General features: G+C 36.6%; 1 protein-coding gene across 7 annotated transcripts in view; it reads left to right on the forward strand.

Moving 5' to 3' along the window:
* Positions 1 to 3,366: 3,366 nt before the first annotated feature.
* Positions 3,367 to 19,381, forward strand: part of LOC127962971 (voltage-dependent R-type calcium channel subunit alpha-1E-like) — a 60,983-nt gene continuing 44,968 nt past the window's right edge. For all 7 annotated transcript variants that reach the window (XM_052562597.1, XM_052562596.1, XM_052562601.1 and 4 more), the window contains exons 1-2: positions 3,367 to 3,492; positions 4,146 to 4,285. In XM_052562597.1, coding sequence (XP_052418557.1) covers positions 3,400 to 3,492; positions 4,146 to 4,285 — 233 coding nt within the window. In that variant the 5' untranslated portion in view covers positions 3,367 to 3,399. The remainder of the gene's footprint in view (positions 3,493 to 4,145; positions 4,286 to 19,381) is intronic.

The raw sequence follows: 19,381 nt of genomic DNA on the forward strand, positions 1-19,381 counted from the left end.
ATCCAAAGCGACTTACAAATGAGAACAATAGAAGCAGTCAGGTCAAAAAGAGAACAAAAACAGTATACAAGTGCCATGACAAGTCTCAGTTAGTCTAGTATAGAACACATAGCCAGGTTTTTACTTGGTGTTTGCTCCTCTGAGAGAGAAAAAAACATTATTTTTTGACAAAAATAAAGTTGAATCTCCATGAGTGAAACAAACTTTAAACAAGCCAATTTTGCTCCAATTTAGATGCATGCATGTAGCCCACACAGTGTTCATTCGTATGGAAGGAACAATCAGCATTTGCATGTGATAGTATTGGACGCTGCCCAATATTGCTAATCTTGTGTCTTTCTAATAATGAGCTTTCCTTTTTTAGATTTACTAATGTGATACATCATGGGATTTTATCAGCGCAGTAAGTTTTAATTGTAGACTCTTGAAATACATCTGAAATAATTGGCTTTTCAAAAGGATTATTGAAGCTTAAGCTTGTAAGGATTTGTGTTATATCATTAATACATTTATAATATATTTTTAATTAATTAATTAATTTAGCAACCAGTGTGTCTTAAACCAGGTGCGACACAGCAAGTTTCCATCAACAAGTGATTTGTCTGTTCACACCAAAAGCAAATATTAAAGATTAGACGTTAACAACCAGTCAGAAGATTTTTAGTGTTTTATGCACAGTTATGAGGAGATTTTGGACCAATGAAATAAAATTGATTGGTGTGGCACATCAAGAATAAAAACAAATACCAAAATGTTCTGTTGCCATATGGATTATAATTAGGGAAAAATAGATTTTTTATTAGAATTTTTACATTTAATAAATTTAATTGAATTGTATTTGTCTGTTGTAAATGAATTCAAAATAGATAGCAAACTTGTGAAAAAAGACACACCTCTCTTTATATGCACACAAACATGCACACACATAGCCTGTGGCATAACCAAAGGTCACAACGGTTTGCAAAACAGCATGTTCACGAGCTCTGTGTGGTCCAGCATCGACAACCTGTGTGTGAGAGCGGTAATTTAGGAAGGCTTTGTTTGAAGTGCCGCTCGACATGTGATTTGAGCTCAAGCTGATGGAGTGCTGGGAGGAGGGACAGAGATGTGTCTGGAGAGAAATGCAGTCATTTGGTGAATTGGAAAACTTACCGATGTAGTCATTGGGGAAGAACATGTGTGTTAGGCTTTGGGTGTATAGGCAGTGAATGTCGCGGAGGGGTGGAAGCACGTGTTGTTGCCTTTGTTAGTGACGCACATGGGAAGGAGATCATCAGGTGATATCATTATTTGGCATCTCAATTCCTGAAGTGGGCCGGTTTGGTCAGGTGGTCAGGTGGACAGGAGGTTGGTTGTGGTGGGTCGATGGTATCTGCGGGAAGGACAGGGGCTTAATGAAGCGAGTGGGGGTTTGCTGCTTGGCCGGTGGGGAAGCCGCAGCTGTTCGCCCCTCTGATCCCCTCTGTGTGGCTGAGGGAGGAAGTACCCCACCGTGCCCATGCTTACTCAATAATTGATCCTGTCAATCGGCCCTAGGCCTCCCTCCAGTGAACAGGAGAGGGAGAAACAGAGGATGCGGTGGGAGGTGTAACGGATCTCTTCATTTGCCTTAATCAGGTTCAGAAATTCACCTGATGAATGAGAGTTCTAAATTCAAACAAAAAATTAATCCTGTTTATCGTGCCTGGTCTTATTATTCTAAAGAAATAAGTTTGCATTTTGCTTATTATTATTAGATAAAGAAAGTCTGTGAAATGTTTCTTGAGCACCAAATCAACATATTAGAATGATTTCTGAAGGATCATGTGACATTGAAGCTCAGAGGGCCAATGAGTTCACAGTGGGCTTCTCAGAATGATGACGTAGAAATAGAAACTATAAACTATTTTTCCACGCATTTATTCTCTGTATATCTCCTAATCACTCTTTCTCTCTCTCGTTCTCCAAGCTTTCATTGGATTAAAATGCAATTCATTCTTGTTGCTCATTGAAACTGTATCACATTCCATTGCCGCTACTTGCACTGCTATTTTGAAATATATTCCAGCAAAAAGTAGAAGTAGACTGAGAGAGCTTGAAAAAGAGAATTTGCTGATAAAGTCGCTGAAGGTAATGGCGATACCTGTGATCCTGTGGCTGGACTATTCAATATTGCCCGATTTCCTTATTTACTTATTTAGAAACGGTTTTGAAGAAATATTGAGTATCGTGTGTCATGGTGGGTACAATGAAAGGATGTTTGTGTAGTCAGTATTGATTGCACGAATGCATTCAGCTGTATGTAGAGAACACTGATGGCTCAGAGACCATATTAACTCTGAGCACTGACTTATGGCAGACAGGAGAGAGCCTGTTGCCACGGATACCGTTCTCTCTCTCTCTCTCTCTATCTCCCCCACTGTCTCTCTATTGCTCTTTCTCAGATTGCAATGGCTGTAGTCTCTTTTTCTCTCTATGTTCCTCTCACTCTCTTTTGCTCCTTACAAAAGCTAAGATTATGTATCCACCTATTAAGTTACCAGCAACACATTTTTTAAAGAAATACTGTGATAAATGGCAACATTATAGCCAAAAAGAAAGGCACACAAGAGAGAGAGACTTTCTCAGAGGTCTGCCTGTTCTATTTGTACTGAACTTCTTCTATATTAAGCAGATTTAGGCTATTTTATTTACTGTTTTTTTCCATCCCCACACACACTGGCAGATATTGCCAGCTGCCAACATAGCAAAATATAACGTTTCTGTACACATGCAAATCAGAGGCTGACTGTGAACTCACAACCAACAGGGGTCCTGAAAACACCTTGTGAACTGCTGCTCTCTTTCATTTGACAGGACAAGGCATTGGTCTTCATGCACTTGTTGGCTGTGTGTGTGTGTGTGTGTGTGTGTGAGGGAGAAAGACAGCAGATCTTTTACACATGGACCCTGAAACATGCTCTAGGTGTCCCTCCAACATGAAAAACCTGGAATTATTAGGAAGTACTTTTAATATTTTGGAAGTTTCTATAGTGACTATAGGTTTTTTTATTTTTAAATGACAATCCATAGTTGTTAAATTTGTCAGATTTGTGAGTGAATCATTATCTCAAGTCGTTTCTTTTTAATTCAAACAGGTTCACAAATCAAATAGGCTGTTTTATTAATGTACTATTAGGACTGAGGAACTAGGATTTTAATAATTCAATTGTGTTTTTTTATGGTCAGATATAAGTAATGACAAATGAAAAGTTGTTGTATACTAGTATGTTATATAGTATGTGCTGTTTAACTTTTCACAGTGAGCACAGTAACAGGGTGTGATCTTGTGTTAATATGCATTTCAATGGCTAAACATCAGTTTCACAATCTGTCTCAAGTACTCTTCCTTAACATTCTTCCTCAACTCCGTTTGAATATATGATCCTGGCCACCATTATTGCCAACTGCATCGTCCTGGCCTTGGAGCAGCACCTGCCTGGAGACGATAAGACACCCATGTCAAAGAGACTTGTGAGAAAACGCCTACAGTCTTAAATATACATATATAAACTACACATGAAGCATTGCTATCATTGTCTCCTCTTTCAGCTAATTTTAATCTCAAGTTTTTCATTTTTCATTTATCCAAATCATTTGTTAAAAATGAATCAATTTGGCCTAGTTATCTACTTATTTGCATTTCTAGCAGCTTGTGTGATGAGACAACCTACTATTCTGGATCATGGTCTAGAGACCACAGTTATTCTTTAAATGAATTTAGTACGGCCCTCAAGTATAGTGTGCAAAATAAGTTTCTTGTGCACTTCCTCATATTATTTGTTCTTGACAACTTTATTCAGATTGTAGTTTCCCCCACTGAATCACTCACCTATTCAAAGAGTGTTTCATTACTATTTTACTTCTGCTCTGCAACATATTTCTGAGGAGTGCTTGTTTAAAAAGATGCAAGTAGTGGCACTTTTAACTCAGTAAGTAAAAACTAAATTAAGGATTAATAATGATTAAATCTTAATAATTATATTGTTGAATCGAAACATTCAAAATCTGATGAGCACCCTACCTAGATGGCATTATTAGGTCAAGTTTAAATTATAGCACCCCCCCCCCTTTTTTTTATAGGTAGCTTCTGTTGTCTTACACCCAATCCATTCTCTGTTTTTCAGGAAAAAACAGAGCCCTACTTTATAGGAATGTTTTGCTTTGAAGCTGGAATAAAAATCATCGCTTTGGGATTTGTATTCCACAAGGGCTCATACCTGAGAAACGGCTGGAATGTCATGGACTTCATTGTTGTCCTAAGTGGGTGAGTAACAAGTGCTACTATCTTCTGAATGACGCTGGTTTTACTGATTTTAAACCTTCACTGGTTATGGATTTTAGTGCATGGTTTTATTCCACCTTTGCTTGCAGATCAGAGTTAGTCAGCTGAATCTTTTGATAAGTTTCCTTGTATTTTGCACTGTTGAAAATGAGAGTGCTTCTTTGTGGGCTATATTCTGCTTTGGCAAGATGTTGCACAACACACGGTTGTGGATTTTACTGAAATTTACTGGACTTTTGCGTCATTTTACCTCATTAAACTCTGCTTGATTGAATCATCTGGGGAGAGTGTTAACTTTCAGGCCAGACTGAGTGGAAAAATGAACAGCACCTTGAAAACACTCTATCACCAAGAACAGATATTGCTTTAGCGCTGTCAAAACAAAAGTGTCAAGAAGTGCTCTCCTCAAGGGAAAGGCTGCTGCAGCTTTCATTTGCAGAGTAAACCACAATTTAGAAGGCTGGGTCAGTAGCCATTTTACTCAAAATGCTCAGTGCCGTAATGTTTTTCATCTGTTTTTTTAAGAGAGGGCAGCTATCTAAAAGAGAAAGAATGAAGAGAAAGAAAGAAAAAAGCAGACACACACATACACAGTGCAATGTAATGATACATATTAAATATTAATTGCTGTCATAGTGTTAAAGTACAAAGGGAGATGGGCTTCTTAGAGAATTTTACATGATTCCAGCTCACTTTCATTATTGATGAGCCCTGGAACTTTGTCTGGATTAAGAGAGAAAAAAAAATGCGAGAAAGACTTTAACCTCTTAACCCCAATTTCTCATGGGCCTGTACAGTGTTTACTGAAACCTGGCACGCACACACAGCATTAACAACACACACAAAACACCCTTATATACAGGGGTATCTCAATAAATTAAAATGTTGTGGAAAGTTCATTTATTTCAGTAATTCAACTCAAATTGTGAAACGCGTATATTAAATCAATTCAATTCGTTAGTGTGTGCATTGAATATATTTAATACACGAGTTTAACAATTTGAGTTGAATTACTGTCCATGACATTCTAATTTACTGAGATGCACCTGTACACTTCTGTGCCTGTAAGTCAGGACAAAGTTGGTTCTACAAATATTCATCTGCAGCATGATATAATCATTCTACAGACATCACAGTAGCAGCACTGATCATAAGTAATCATAAGGTTCAGAGAGGTTGAAGTGTAATTAATTTGATGACTGAGAGTCTGAAAACCCTTTAACGTGACTCATATCAAGAAATTTCCTCAGCATGTTTCCTACATAATTCAGTTTCTGTTTGGCCCCCCCAGTTCCAAATTGGTCATCTGTGCCTACACTACTGTAAATTTACTACTGATTTTTTTTTCTTATGGTCACCAAGACTCCATTTATTTTATTACAAATATTGGTAATATTGTAGAGTAATATCACTATTTAAAAGTTTTGAATATAAAAATGTTGTATATGTTTAAATTGGGTTTATTCCTGTAATAGTAAAGCTGAAAAGCAGGAACCTTTTTTGCTGCTTACTCTTTTATAGAAAATGTATATATATATATTTTTTCAGGGTTCTTTGATGAATAGAAAGTTTTTATATAAGAATTTATTTAATTTCTTTTTTAAATGTCAAATACTTAACTATCACTTTTGATCAATGTAATGCATTGTTCCTCAATAAAAGTATTACATTAAAAATTCTTACTGATGATCACAACTGATAATTTTTTCATTCATTCATTAGACTGATTCTAACCAATAAGATCTGTTTTTCAGATTCGTTCTCTAAACAAAATTCATTTGTTCATTAACTGGGCTGTATGGTCATGCAGCATGTTTTTTTCTGTTTGCAGCTAGTGTAGACAATGCAGTAGAAAGACATTTTGTATATTTAAAGTCTTTGTGTTAATTTTTTCTCATCACATTTTGACTACAAGCTAAAATGAGATTAAGTAGCAGCACTGCTGAATGGTGGTAAAACATGTATAAAGTGATTGTACTATTTATTAATTTCTATAGAATATCTGTTGTGTATATGATGATGATTCATTTCTTATGCCTTTGTCATTGTGTTGTACGTATTGTTACTGTATTTGCACAAAATTTGTGTGCTGCAAGTACCCACATAATGATATTCCTGATTATCTGGTAACCTTTGGTTGATGAGATGAGAGTTGAAATTGATTGAACTTTGAGTGTCATGTTACCACACTTGACCTGTGTGCAAGGTGTTGCCCTTTGATTTATAGATTATATCATTTTTCTGATGGAACAAAGGTGTAAAGTCTGTAGTATTTTGCATATGTGTAGACTAAATATAGGCAGTCAGATCTGCACAAGTTTTCTCTGTTCCTTTTACTTGCACATATCTTGTCTATGTTCCTCCGTCTAGATGAAATGGCGAGGCAGTATTTCATCAAAGCCTTGCACCCTCATTAGGAGTTGAGTGAAGATTATAAGATCTGGTGGTATCAGATGAGTCATAGTAGCTCATTAGATTTTAATGAAGTCATGTGCACAGAGAACAAGGAGAAAGAACAGAAAATGAATGATAGAGAGAGAGAGAGAGAGAGGGTGGAAAGCTCATCAAATATATGACATCATTGTTACTACATAAAAACTGAATTGAAAATTGATGGTAATTGCAGTTATTATTTTCAATTTAATAATTTTAAGTCATTATTAAATAAACTGTTGTACAAGCTTGCAACAGTGGCATGCCAAGTAATTGACTACAAATGCCTTTTATCTTACTGAATGCATTGTTTCAGGACATTATTTATTAGTTGAAAACTGATTGATATGTGAAAACATAAAGCAAAAAGAAAAGCATTTCGGTTATGAAGGCAAACTTCATTTTTATTTGAAGTAACGTGGACTGATAATTCATCCACCATAAGACCAGGAATCTATTGTTTTTAGGTTTTTTAAGCACATACTGCCTAGTTCATCCAAGTACTCAGCATGGCATTGAAGCATTTGTTGACACTAAATTCATGTGTACTTGTGTTCTTTCCAGTGTCGCTGCATTCACAGTTATCAGTGCATGCGGGCGTGTTTTTGTGCTAGTTATCATTCCTCTGCTCTTGACTGTGTCTTAGCAGCATTGTGTACAGGAAGTACAGATTAGCGCAGTATGGTGGCATGGTGCAGAAGTCTGATTGTATAGTCGCTGTGAGTAGGTGGATAAATGGGTTGCCAGTCCTTCCTTAAAGCCTATTATCGGCTGGCTCAGGACTCCAGTCATTTAAATGCAAATGGTGTCTTGGCAATCTAAGGTCTGGTTGCAAGTCAACATCCAGCACCCAGTATCTTGGGGAATGAGAGGACCTCATCCCTAATGGCGTTAATAAGCACTGATGTCTACTAGTCACCCGCCCCCTCTTTAAGCTGTGGGCATTTGGCATGGTGTACTCCCCTCGCACGCTCTATCTGTGTCTCTCCGGCACTGCCAAACATGTAGAGCTCTCTCAGAGAATCTGATAAGCATCCTTCAAATCCACCAGCATTGGTCTGTGCTGCCAATTTAATGAAAACGTGCATGCGTGACAGTAGACATGATTTCTTTGGATGTGGAAAATGATGAATTCCTCTAGTGCACAAGCAAACAGCAGTACTAACAACAGTAATTTTTACTTTAAAACATATTCTGTTCACGTGTTCAAGTGTTGATATTGGATGTATTGTTTTCCCCATTAAATTAGTTTTTAGGGAGTCATTACTTTTAAGAAAAATAATTTGTAGGCTTATTTTCTTTTGAAGTAATTAAGTAATTAAGTAATCTAAAATGTTCCAAATTGGAACTGAGCTTTTAAGGAAGCAAAATTAGATGCATAATTAGAGAATTTATTTTGGATATTTTGGAAGAACAGTTATTCGGAGTACATAGTTTAGCTACAGTGATTTGCTGAATGAGCTCTTTTATGTGGATAATATAAAAAAGTGTTGTTTACCAAGAACCACTGACCAAGATATCAACCAGAGAAATTAAATTTATTTTGACTAAGTTTGTAAAAAATATAACCGGGTCAAACACTTAGACCAGGGGTGCTCAACCCTGCTCCTGGCGATCGACTGTCCTACAAAGTTTAGCTCCAATCCTAATCAAACACCTGAAGCAACTAATTAAGGTCTTCAGGCTCACTTAAAAATTAAAGGCAGATGTGTTTGATTAGGGTTGGAGCCAAACTTTACAGGACAGTCGATCGCCAGTAACAGGGTTGGGCACCCCTGACTTAGACAGTAGTAGGCAGTGACCATGTTGTGTGAATTTGGCTTGCTGGAAGATTTACATTTTAAATAATTTCCTGCCAGACTTGCTGCTTGGTACTGTTATATGCCATTTTAACTCAAATAGTCAAAGCTTTGCTGTTAGTATGGCCCTGTTAGCTCTTACTGGCCACATACTATAAGTACACCAACTGGTTCACTATTGACTGCTATAAAAAAAATTGCTTTATATTTTGAACTGCAGAATCTGCAAATTGTTATGAATAACTGTAAACCTCTGTTATGCTTATTCATGCCAGTACAAAATAAAACTCTATTGTTGTTGTTGTTTTTTTACTGAAATTTTGCAGATACTGTAGACTATGATTAGCATTAGCATGCTTTTCTGGATTTCATCAAAATTCCCACTGTCATTGTACTGTTGACCCTGTGTTAAACATTCATATCTACCTGTTATAATTAGATTAGAAAAGCAAAATCACAGTGTCGGAAAAACACACTAAGCTCCAATTAATGCTAGGTTATCATGCTTGGAGACAGGTAACAAATGTAAACACACTTCCTAATGAGATTGTGTGCCTGGCCTGCTTCACATAAGCCCAGCGGTAGCCTAATTCTCATAAACAGCTGTTGATTAATTGATTAATAAGTTTAAATCTATGCTCCCCAATCTCCCTGCAGTTGTTTGCTGTAAAGAAACTGTGGTGTGAGCCTACAATAATTTCTACTTTTGGCGAGCAGGCAGAAGCATATAGGATCTCTCCCTCCTGACAGGAGTTGAGTTCGTTTGCCGGGAGCCTGTCGCACCACGGAAGGTGTCCACCCTCTGACAGGACAGACAGCTGTCATCCGTGCAAGGCCTCAATTGATCTAGCAGGGCTTTACACCCACGCTATTTTTAAGAAGCGCTAGGCTCGAAGGGACTGTGCAGTAATAGTGGGAGCTGTGTGACGTTAGAGCAGGAAAAAAGGGTTAGCCTTAGTTTTATCACAGCTCATCTGTCACAGGCTTACTGGAAGAAACCCTGCTGATATATCCATAATGAGGAGCATATAGAAGACAACATCAACTGGGCTAGTAGACAACACTAGTTTGCAGAGAGAAATATAGTTTGCATGCTTTTTCCCATATTTCTGCGACACACTGAAAGTATGTACTTCACTGGTGATGGGAAGGTACACACTTTTGAATATGTAGTGGCAGTGTTACCATGCTATTTTTAATGCATTAGGATTTAGGATGCATTAATCCAATTCTTGCATTTACAAGACCACTTATGAAAACATGCATGTAAGATAGGCTTGTGTGTTTGATGTGCACATGTTTTGTGTGTTAATTATAGTGCCTGTCTGCTAGCAGCTCCTTTACTAAGCCACATGACTAGCACAATACAGCTTCTTCTGGATAATGCGTTCACACACTCTATCATTACCTCAGCTGCTGATGTAAGAACAGCAAGCTCGAGTCTTGACTATGAGACGCAGATGCTCCAATGAACAGGAACAGTGTGAAACTCCTTGTCACCCCGAACCCTGAACTGTTGTTACTTTAAAATAATTTTTATTTTCCATGTTATCAAACACTTTTGTACAATTTTGTTTTACACTTAGAACAATTTATTTTGTTAATGACAATATTTCATTCCATTTCTGAACCTTAAAAAACACCCTTGACATTTTTTTGTACCTTTAACACTTGTAAATGACCTCCAGCATGATTACCTAACCATGAAAATGTGGTCAGTCCTATGTTAATGTTCCCATGGTTCTACAAATTTGACAATTTATAACCCATTTGTTGCATTTACTTCCCATAAATGCTCCGGGTGGACTTGGGAGTGTTGAAATTAGATTGACCATTAGATTTTCTACATAGGGCATCACATTTGCTTTGAAATTAAAATGTTTAAATATATTGCAGTTAAGGCTGTGCAAAAAATTGAATGCGATTTTCATGCGCATTTCGTCAGAGCCATAGTTCACTGACAAGCTACACAAAATCATGTTCAAAATCGCAGGAGATTCATTGCGGATTATGAACGCGATTTTGTGCAGCTTGTCAGTGAACTATGGCTCTGTAAATGCCACTCCATCTGAAAGCACGTGCTGGCGATTTACAACTAATCACAGGAGGGGCTGAAAAGCACAATTGATTTTTTGCACAGAACCTAATTGCAGTTGTATGTTTTGAAACAGTCTTGCAATTGCAATCAGAGAGTGACCAGTCTTAACTTCTTTTATACAGCTGCTTTTTATAACCAAACTCTTTGCCAGATATATGCATTGCTCTAAAAATACTCTCTACTGCATGTCTTGTCTCAATAATTTTGACACAACTGTTGTATAGATAGTTGATCTTTAAAGACTGCAGGCATCCAGTTGTCATTCAAATGCTCTGAACCAATCAGCTGTCAGCTTGATTGATGTATATGGACAAGGTGGGTGGTCTGAGCAAAAGACCTCACGCCCTGCGGCTTTCTTTTGATGTATTGGTAATGTTCCATATGGTGCTCCAGGATCCTACAATATGTTGATATCAGGAGAGGAATGGTTTTAACTTTTTTGCAGTTTGGTGTGTATCACAGTTTTAGAGTAACTATTTCGGTACGGTTCGATATGTGCTGTGTTAGCTAAAAATTATACTGTAAAATAAAAATGAAGAAAATAACAATAATCTATCTAACTACAAGCAACAGCGCAAATAAATGTAATAGAGTAAAGATACAAATAAAAGAAACTGATATTCAGTTTTCTTAGGTAGGTCTAGCATTAGTTTTTAGGTAATCAAATGTAAAACAGCATTGCATATTTGACTGTATAAATTCAATATTAACTTTTATTAAAGTTACAGAAGCTATTCAATCAAGAGCAGTGAGTAATTTCTTTGTTGAATATTAACAAAGTGCTGTCACTTTAAGAGAACACAATGATCCAGTATGTCTATTGTCTGCTATAGGATATTTACCAAGACAGGCATTTTGACTTGATTTTTGTGTTAATTTGTCCATTCAGAGAGAGCTTTATATTTGTGCACATTCTGAGATGCAGGTTTGCGTGCTTATATACTATTCTCCACTGAATGATCTGATCAGCATTAAAGGGGTTACAAAAAAGGCAGATTCATTCATTCACAAAACACTTCTGTGTTTAGCTCGGAGACGTGCAACAGTTCTTCTTTCGCTTTGCTTAGATTTTTTTCCCCCAAATTCCATTATATAATATAGATACTGATCTATATCACTGTAAAACTGAACAGTAAAATGTATTAAAGATAGATAATTTCACTCAAAATAAAGTGAATTGGACTTAATTAAAATAAGTTCTGTAAACCTAAAATGTTGTTGTAGTAAGGTGAGCTTAAAATGATTGCGTTTTCTAGTTCCCAGTTGGGGTGGGCGATATAGCCTCAAAATTATATCACAATATTTCAAGAATATTTGCGATAACAATATTTATGATAACATAGTAAAAAAAACACGGAACTATGTTTTACTGGTGATTGCAGTTGGCAGGCATTAGCAATTATTAGTGCAAAATGAAAGGCATTTTCAGTCATTTTCCAATGAGCTACTCTCATCGATTACAGACTACCTAATTTGAATTGTAAATCTATTGTCATAAAGTGGCAGCAGCAGCTGTGTGTTCAACTTGAAGCAGACCGATCGGTGTACAGGGCCATAGGTGGAGTTTGCGGGGCTCCGGTGCAGGTTTGACTGGTGGGCCCTGTTTGAAATTGTGCAAATAGTACAGATAGACAAATATAAAAATTTTAAGTTTGTAACTGTGTCCAGGGACAGCATGTAAATAGCATTGCATTGTCTTTACTGTATAAATTAAAAATAGATTAATTCTTGTTACAACTACAAAGTAATTCAGTAAAGAGCAGTGAGTGGTTTTCTCCCATTTCATTTCTTGAATTAACATTAAGGACACTGACTGCAGCTAGTAAATTAGGTGCAGTCACTATAATACATACAATAAGATACAAATAACATTTCTTTCGCAAATTTTTTACTTTTACTTAAGACATAACCAAATATTTTTTCGAGGATACTTTCGAGGTGAAAATTTTCAAAACTCAACTCGGGTGTAGACAAGGCTCTCTGCATGCACACTGTATGCATCAAACAGCGCACAGGTGCTGAATTAATCTTTTCATGTCTTTTTGTGCTTATATATGTAAACTGGCGAGGTGTATTAGTTCGTTCAGGCACAGGAGGAAGCGAAGAAGAGCTCAGTTTGGTGTATGCTTGGCTTTCCGTGTCTGCACCGAACTCGTGCAAGCTCTCAGTTGTGTTTTCTGCATCTTCTGTTTGTATGCTTAAAACTGTTTTAAATGTTTAAATTGGCATGGTTTAAAACACAATTGCAATTGATACATTTAAAAAAAAGTGGTGTGTGGTGGTGGGGTGGGGTGGGGTGGGGGCATAGGTGGTGTTGGCACAGTGGTTAACCAAAAAAAATAAAAATGGCACATCATGCCGAAAAGGTTGCCGACCCCTGGTGTATGGCAACATGTTGAACCAATATTCTCTTGAGGCCTTTTAAAAAGCAGACTGAGATCAGTGTGTTGCAGCACACCATTTGGGAATCTGATTCATTTCAGTGAATCAGTTCATTTGGACAGTTGGACCTGTCAATGAATCAGAAAAAAATGTCCCCAAAGTCCATGAGTAATATTTAACACTATTTCATTGTTCAGATTTTATATAATTCTACTGTTTTTCATTTAACCATGGATTGTTTTATTTTCTTAGTAAAACGAATTAGCTCTGGAAATTGATTCTAAATGATAATGAAAAACAGAGATGTTACAAATAGAGAGCTAAATGAAGGAATTAGCAAATAAAATGGATGCAAGAACATTCTTTTCTTCAGGCTAATTTCTACTCTCTATTTTAAGTTCCTTCAGGACAACGACCTGTTCTGGTGCTTGTAATTTCTCCTTCACTGGCTTGGCACACTGACAGGATAGGTAATAACTGGCTGGGACACTCTGTGTCTGTCTAATCATTTTTTCTCTCTGTCTGGTAAAGTGAGCTCCTGTGGAACAGTAATGCGGTCAACAAACCTGGAACTACTACTACATAGCTGTGCAAGTATAGAAATGTAATTAACACCCTTGGAATGTGCCAACCAATCAGGAATCTAGCATTTCTGTAGTAAAATGCATTTATGAAACCATTCATAATACAGTTAGATTCTAATTATAGTAACAATTATATGATCACACCAATATTTTAAATAATATTCACTGTAATCAACAGGAAAGATTGATATGGTGAAAGTAGGGGGGTGTGTCTTATAACCAGATGGAGGGAGAACTTCCCCTGCTGCTGTGTGAAGCTCCAGTGACGGTGAAGGAAACATTTGAACCTCAGATGATGTTCAAACTAATACACATTTCATAAATCAAATGAAGGTTGGGTGGGCATCACTATAAATAACAATATCTGGGGTAAAGCACACATTAATTTATAATTAATCTGGAAGAAATAAAATCTAAAAAAAATTTGGTTACTCTCTGAGGGAGGTCTTTGAAATCTACGAGATGTTATAAGCTTTGTTGTTATGACAAACTCTTTTACAAAATACTATGTGACATTTACAGATAAAAATATCTCATTAAAATGTGATGTAGCTGCTCTAAACATCCCAGGTAAAGACAAAATACATGATAACCTGGGTGCATGAAACCATATGTTTATGACTCTGAACTGTTTTATTGTTAATATACTGTTTTCCATTTTTGGCAGTTTAAGTCCTGCAATTTTCAGTTTTAGCTTGTTCAGTGGCCTCGGTTGTTTTTCAGTTGTTTTCAATAAATGTGCTATTTACTATGGAAAGTCACATCACTGATGTAGGCCATATCTTGCTAAGTCAGTGGTTGGGGCCAAAGTCCAGAGAAGCCCCTTAAAAAATCTTACAGTAATGTAAAAATTTTTAATGAAATTAATTATTTAAATGTATTACATAACTATACAGTCAAACAAATTAAATTATTACATAATTTATACATTATTTAATTAAAACAAAAATAATTTTAAAAAATACATTTTATAAAGAGATTTATGTTACACTGTGAGATAGTTTGTGATCCTCAGGTTAAGTACTGTTTGGCACAGTAAAATGCTCTATATAATTAAATATATGAATGAATGAACGAGAACGGATTTCATTATCAGTTCCGGGGTTCTTTTCATCCAATACAGTATTTGAAGGTTCTTCTTTCTAAGCTAATATGTACATCCAGTACTTCTGTTGTAACAAAAACAAATAAACTCAATATGATGATGTCAGGTAAAGTTGTATCTTTATTTTCAGTGCTCTCTAAAAAGGACTCTCATAGTATCATGCTGCTGTGTAAAATACTGCCTATACTGATTGCTTTATAAGGCAAAATAAATCAAGCAGTTCGGGTCACGAGTTAAAACACCCTGATCGTGCGTCATTAGCACTCATTTGTAATTTATTACGGTTTCAGATGTCTGCTCTGTCTCTTTCTGTCTTTTGCTCTCTCTGTCACTCTCCCTCTTTGTCTGTTTCTCCCTGCATGTTTGACAATTAGTTAAGTGTTTGCTCTTTACTCATGATGAATAATTGATCTACTGGTGACTTAATGATTCATATGCCATCTGTCACAATGTAACGGTTGCATGTGTGAGTCAGGGGCTGATCAAAGAGCTATGTTTCTGCAGCGGACAGAAAGGGATCATTAACGGCAGGGTCTGGCTAAATGACAGAAGGCAGGAAATACCACAATATATACATAGTAAGGGATGCAGACTGCTAGAATGCATATGATATCATCTGAGAAATCTTGAGAGGATTTACACATATTGACATTTGATTTGCAAATTGAATTAGCTGTTTTTTTAAATGGCACAGAGCTCTTACATGGTTATTTAGGTTGGGGTCTGCAATATATTATGTTGAGCATATTTATTTCTGTTGCTCTAACTAAGGGATTTGAACATTTAACACAGTATTTGCTATGGACATTAAATGGTGATCACTGTAATTTAGGAACAGAGTCATGTTAGTTAGGGTTAGGGTTAGGGTTGCTGTGCGGTATTAAAGCTTTAATCGGGATAAAACCATATATTAACAGCGTATTTAAATTATTAGTCAAAAACAAAAAAAAGCACCATTAATATCCATGCTTGCACAGGTTTTGCACGATCCTCTTCAGTAATATTCTCTGCATCTCAGTCCGTCTCAAATTAATAAGCAATACTAACAACGTCTTTGTTTACAACACAACCAGAGCATCGTTTTCTACAAAGTCCATCCTTTGAACAAGTGCAGTCTGCTCTGATTGGCCAGCTGTCCCAGTGCATTGTGGTTGGCCGAACATTGTAAGCACTCATTGGAAATGTTATGCCCCTTCCCATAATCCCAAGTTTCATCTTTCAAAATAAATGTAAAGAGAGTTAATAATGTCTTTAGTTTTACCATCAGTTCAAGGACAAAAGGGAAACAGCTTAAAGTTTGAAGGTTTTCAGTTTTAACTAATTTAAAGTAGTTTTAAAGTTTTGAAGGCAATGCAACCTATCAGAAAAATAAATAGAGAAATAGATAGATAGATAGATAGATAGATAGATAGATAGATAGATAAGAAATTGTATAATAGCATGTTGATAGCATGATTAGCAAGTGACTAGTATGTCGCTAACATGATTAGCAAGTTACTATCATATCGTTAACGTGTTTCAAGCATTATTAGCATGTCACTAGCATGTTGGTACCATGACTAGCATGTCATTAGCATGTTTTATGTCAAAGTAGCCTGTCCTGTGTTTTTCTGTGCTTTTTCAGAGAGTTTTCTCATGCAAATGTGTTATTTTGTGTTTGTTTTCATGCACGCATGACAGACTTTACTTTCACTATGCGTTCATTCATATTTCCAAAGAAATATGTTAAATAGTTGTTCAAACATCCAAAAAACTATGTTTATTGGTTGAATATGGAACAGTTTGAACCAATCTGGGCACGGGGGTGGGACCAAGCATCAACAATCATTCCTGCTTGGCTCAGAGAAACAAACTGCATTGGTTTCTTCTGATGGATCAATGTTGTCAAAATGCGATGAAGTAATCATGTGCACTGCAGAGCGTCAGAATATCCAAATGAGAGAAATACAAAACACTGAGAATCTCTGCTTAACGGCACTTTTTAAAGCATTCAGATAGGATTAGTGGTTCAAAAGTTATTAAACATTAAAGAACAACAGACAATTTCTTTATTTGTGAAAAATACTACATTGTCATTTATATATATTTCCAGAGCTTGATCTTTCATGTTAATCATTTGTATGAACTTTGGCTATACATCAGGCTTACATATATCACAGGAAGCCCGTTCTGTGCTATATTTATGGTCTATTGGTCTTTTGTTAGTGGTAACATGTCATGCTGTTCATTCATTGCCAGGAAATTGTCTTCACACCAGCTTTGTGTTCCTGACCCGCCTACACACAATATTGTTTTCAGTGAAAACTGTCAAGATTTCTCTCCATCCTCTCAACCTTCTCTCAAAGTGAGGAAGGAGCTTTCCTCACATGAAACAGTTTTTTTCTGTTTATATACTAGGGCTGGGCAAGTTAACTTGTTATTATCGCGTTTACACCATAGACTATATAAAAACGTGAATGTAGCATCTATGACGTCACCCATAGGTTTCTGAAGAGTATTTTTGAAGCCAAAAGTAGTCAGAGCCGACCGTCGCCATCTTGGCATGTCACTCCTTGATAATCGAAATATTTTTCTGCTGTAAAGTTGTTTTAGCATTTTAAAATGGGCAGTCTATGGGATTGACTCCCTTTTGACTGTTGATTTTATGTAAGGGTGCCGTTGTTAACTGAGAAGATGCGCCAAAAAACGCTGAAAATGAAGTGGATTTGCGCATCTTCTCTATTAACAACAGCGCTGTGTAGTAACAGCTGCTCTATGTGAAATCACGCACCTGATGGAATTAACCACTGATTAGAGAACCGGCTTTGCTGACGAGATGCGCATTAATGATCGGCCGATCGTGATCGGAGCACCCCTAATTTTATGAAATACAGTTTAAGTCACCTTCTTGTTGGCTTCAAGAGAGAGAGAGCGGGAGGTTGCCACTTGGTTAATGCAATTAATTGTTTAGGACACAGTGTTATAACTGATTAACACCGATATTTATTTTATTGTATGTTAACGCAGTTTTTTTGTTATTATGAAAGTCCATTGCTCAATGGCTCTATATAAGTGGCGTGACATACATACAGCCAAGTATGGTGACCCATACTCAGAATTCGTGCTCTGCATATAACCCATCCAAAGTGCACACACACAGCAGTGGACACACACACACACTGTGAACACACACCCGGAGCAGTGGGCAGCCATTTATGCTGCGGCACCCGGGGAGCAATTGTTGGTTTGGTGTCTTGCTTAAGGGCACCTTAGTCGTGGTATTGTCGGCCCGGGGGTTAAGATTGCCTAGTGTGAGCATACTCTCCCGCATCCCGCACACACGAGTCTCTACCCGCTCATCAAGTGTTGTCCAATGCTGCATTGGGTCATGCAGTTCTCTAATAGGAAGATGGCTGTTATAATGTTATGATCGATGCTCTGGACTCTGAGCATAACTTGTTTTTCAAATCCAAACTATAAAATATTTTATATTTTCACTCTGGATCCCTCACATCCAAGTTACCCTATTTTTGAACTTTTGTCATCTGGCCGGCGCTTCAGAGCCGCAAATACCAGGATAGTCAGGCACAAGAACAGTTTCTTCCCCCAGACAGTCTACCTCATGAACAGTTAAATGTTCCCCACTTATACAATAAAAATGTGCAATATCCTTATATTTACTTGTTACCCCTCCATCCTAAGTACATCCCTGCATCTCTGTGTACTGGAAGCTTATGTCACTCAAACAAATTCCTTGTATGCACAAGCATACTTGGCAATAAAGCTCTTTCTGATTCTGATTCTGATTTATTTGTTTAAAGTGTTTGCAAACCTAATATTATTGCACTTTTGTTCATAAAGCAGTACTTTTAAATGAAAAAAATGCACAATACACTACTTTTGAATGCATTATTAGATTTTTGCATAACAATGGAATTAAATTAATTGCAATTAAAAAATGCATCGTTGCCAAACACTAGTATATACATATAAATGCATCTAGGTATTAGGCTTAGAGAGTGTTTTTCTGTAGTGAGTGATGGTTTGTAGATGTTAACGTTATAAACACAAGCTGTTATGAATTATGTAAGCATAATTGAATATGCTAATGTTACACAATTTGTACTGATGGATCCATCTCAATACTTGCAGGGGGCATGATTTTATAAACTTTTCACAACAGAATTCATGGTGACAGGTAACAATTTTTCACTTAATAGATGCAACATATAATATTGTCGGATGTCTCAGAGTATCACTGTAATCATAATATTTTCCATTGAATTTATTATCCATTTTAAGATTTTTTTAAATTGTTTTCTGATTGCACCATTTGTGGCCTTGCCATTTAAAGATTCCCAGAGCTGTAGGAGCATTTTTTCTCTCTTTCTTTCTTTAGCAGTCTTTTAGTCAAGTCTTTCATCTTATTCCTGTGCTGCTATTTTAATTCTTTCTCAGGTCCTAATTGGAATCGCTGACATCCTGCTACCTTGACGCCCCAGATGTGACTAATATGCAGGACAATCTGGGATTAATATTCCACTCTTATAAAGCCCTGCTGAAAATACATTTAAAATATTGAGTGGGAAATATTCTGTGGTTTGTGCTATGCACTTATTAATTTCACTATAGGTGAGCTACAGGAGTCGTTTAAGGCTGTATTGAAGTTTTATTTGATCTCTAATGCATAGCTTAATG

The sequence above is a fragment of the Carassius gibelio genome, chromosome B8, assembly GCF_023724105.1.
Source record: "Carassius gibelio isolate Cgi1373 ecotype wild population from Czech Republic chromosome B8, carGib1.2-hapl.c, whole genome shotgun sequence".
Lineage (NCBI taxonomy): Eukaryota > Metazoa > Chordata > Actinopteri > Cypriniformes > Cyprinidae > Carassius > Carassius gibelio.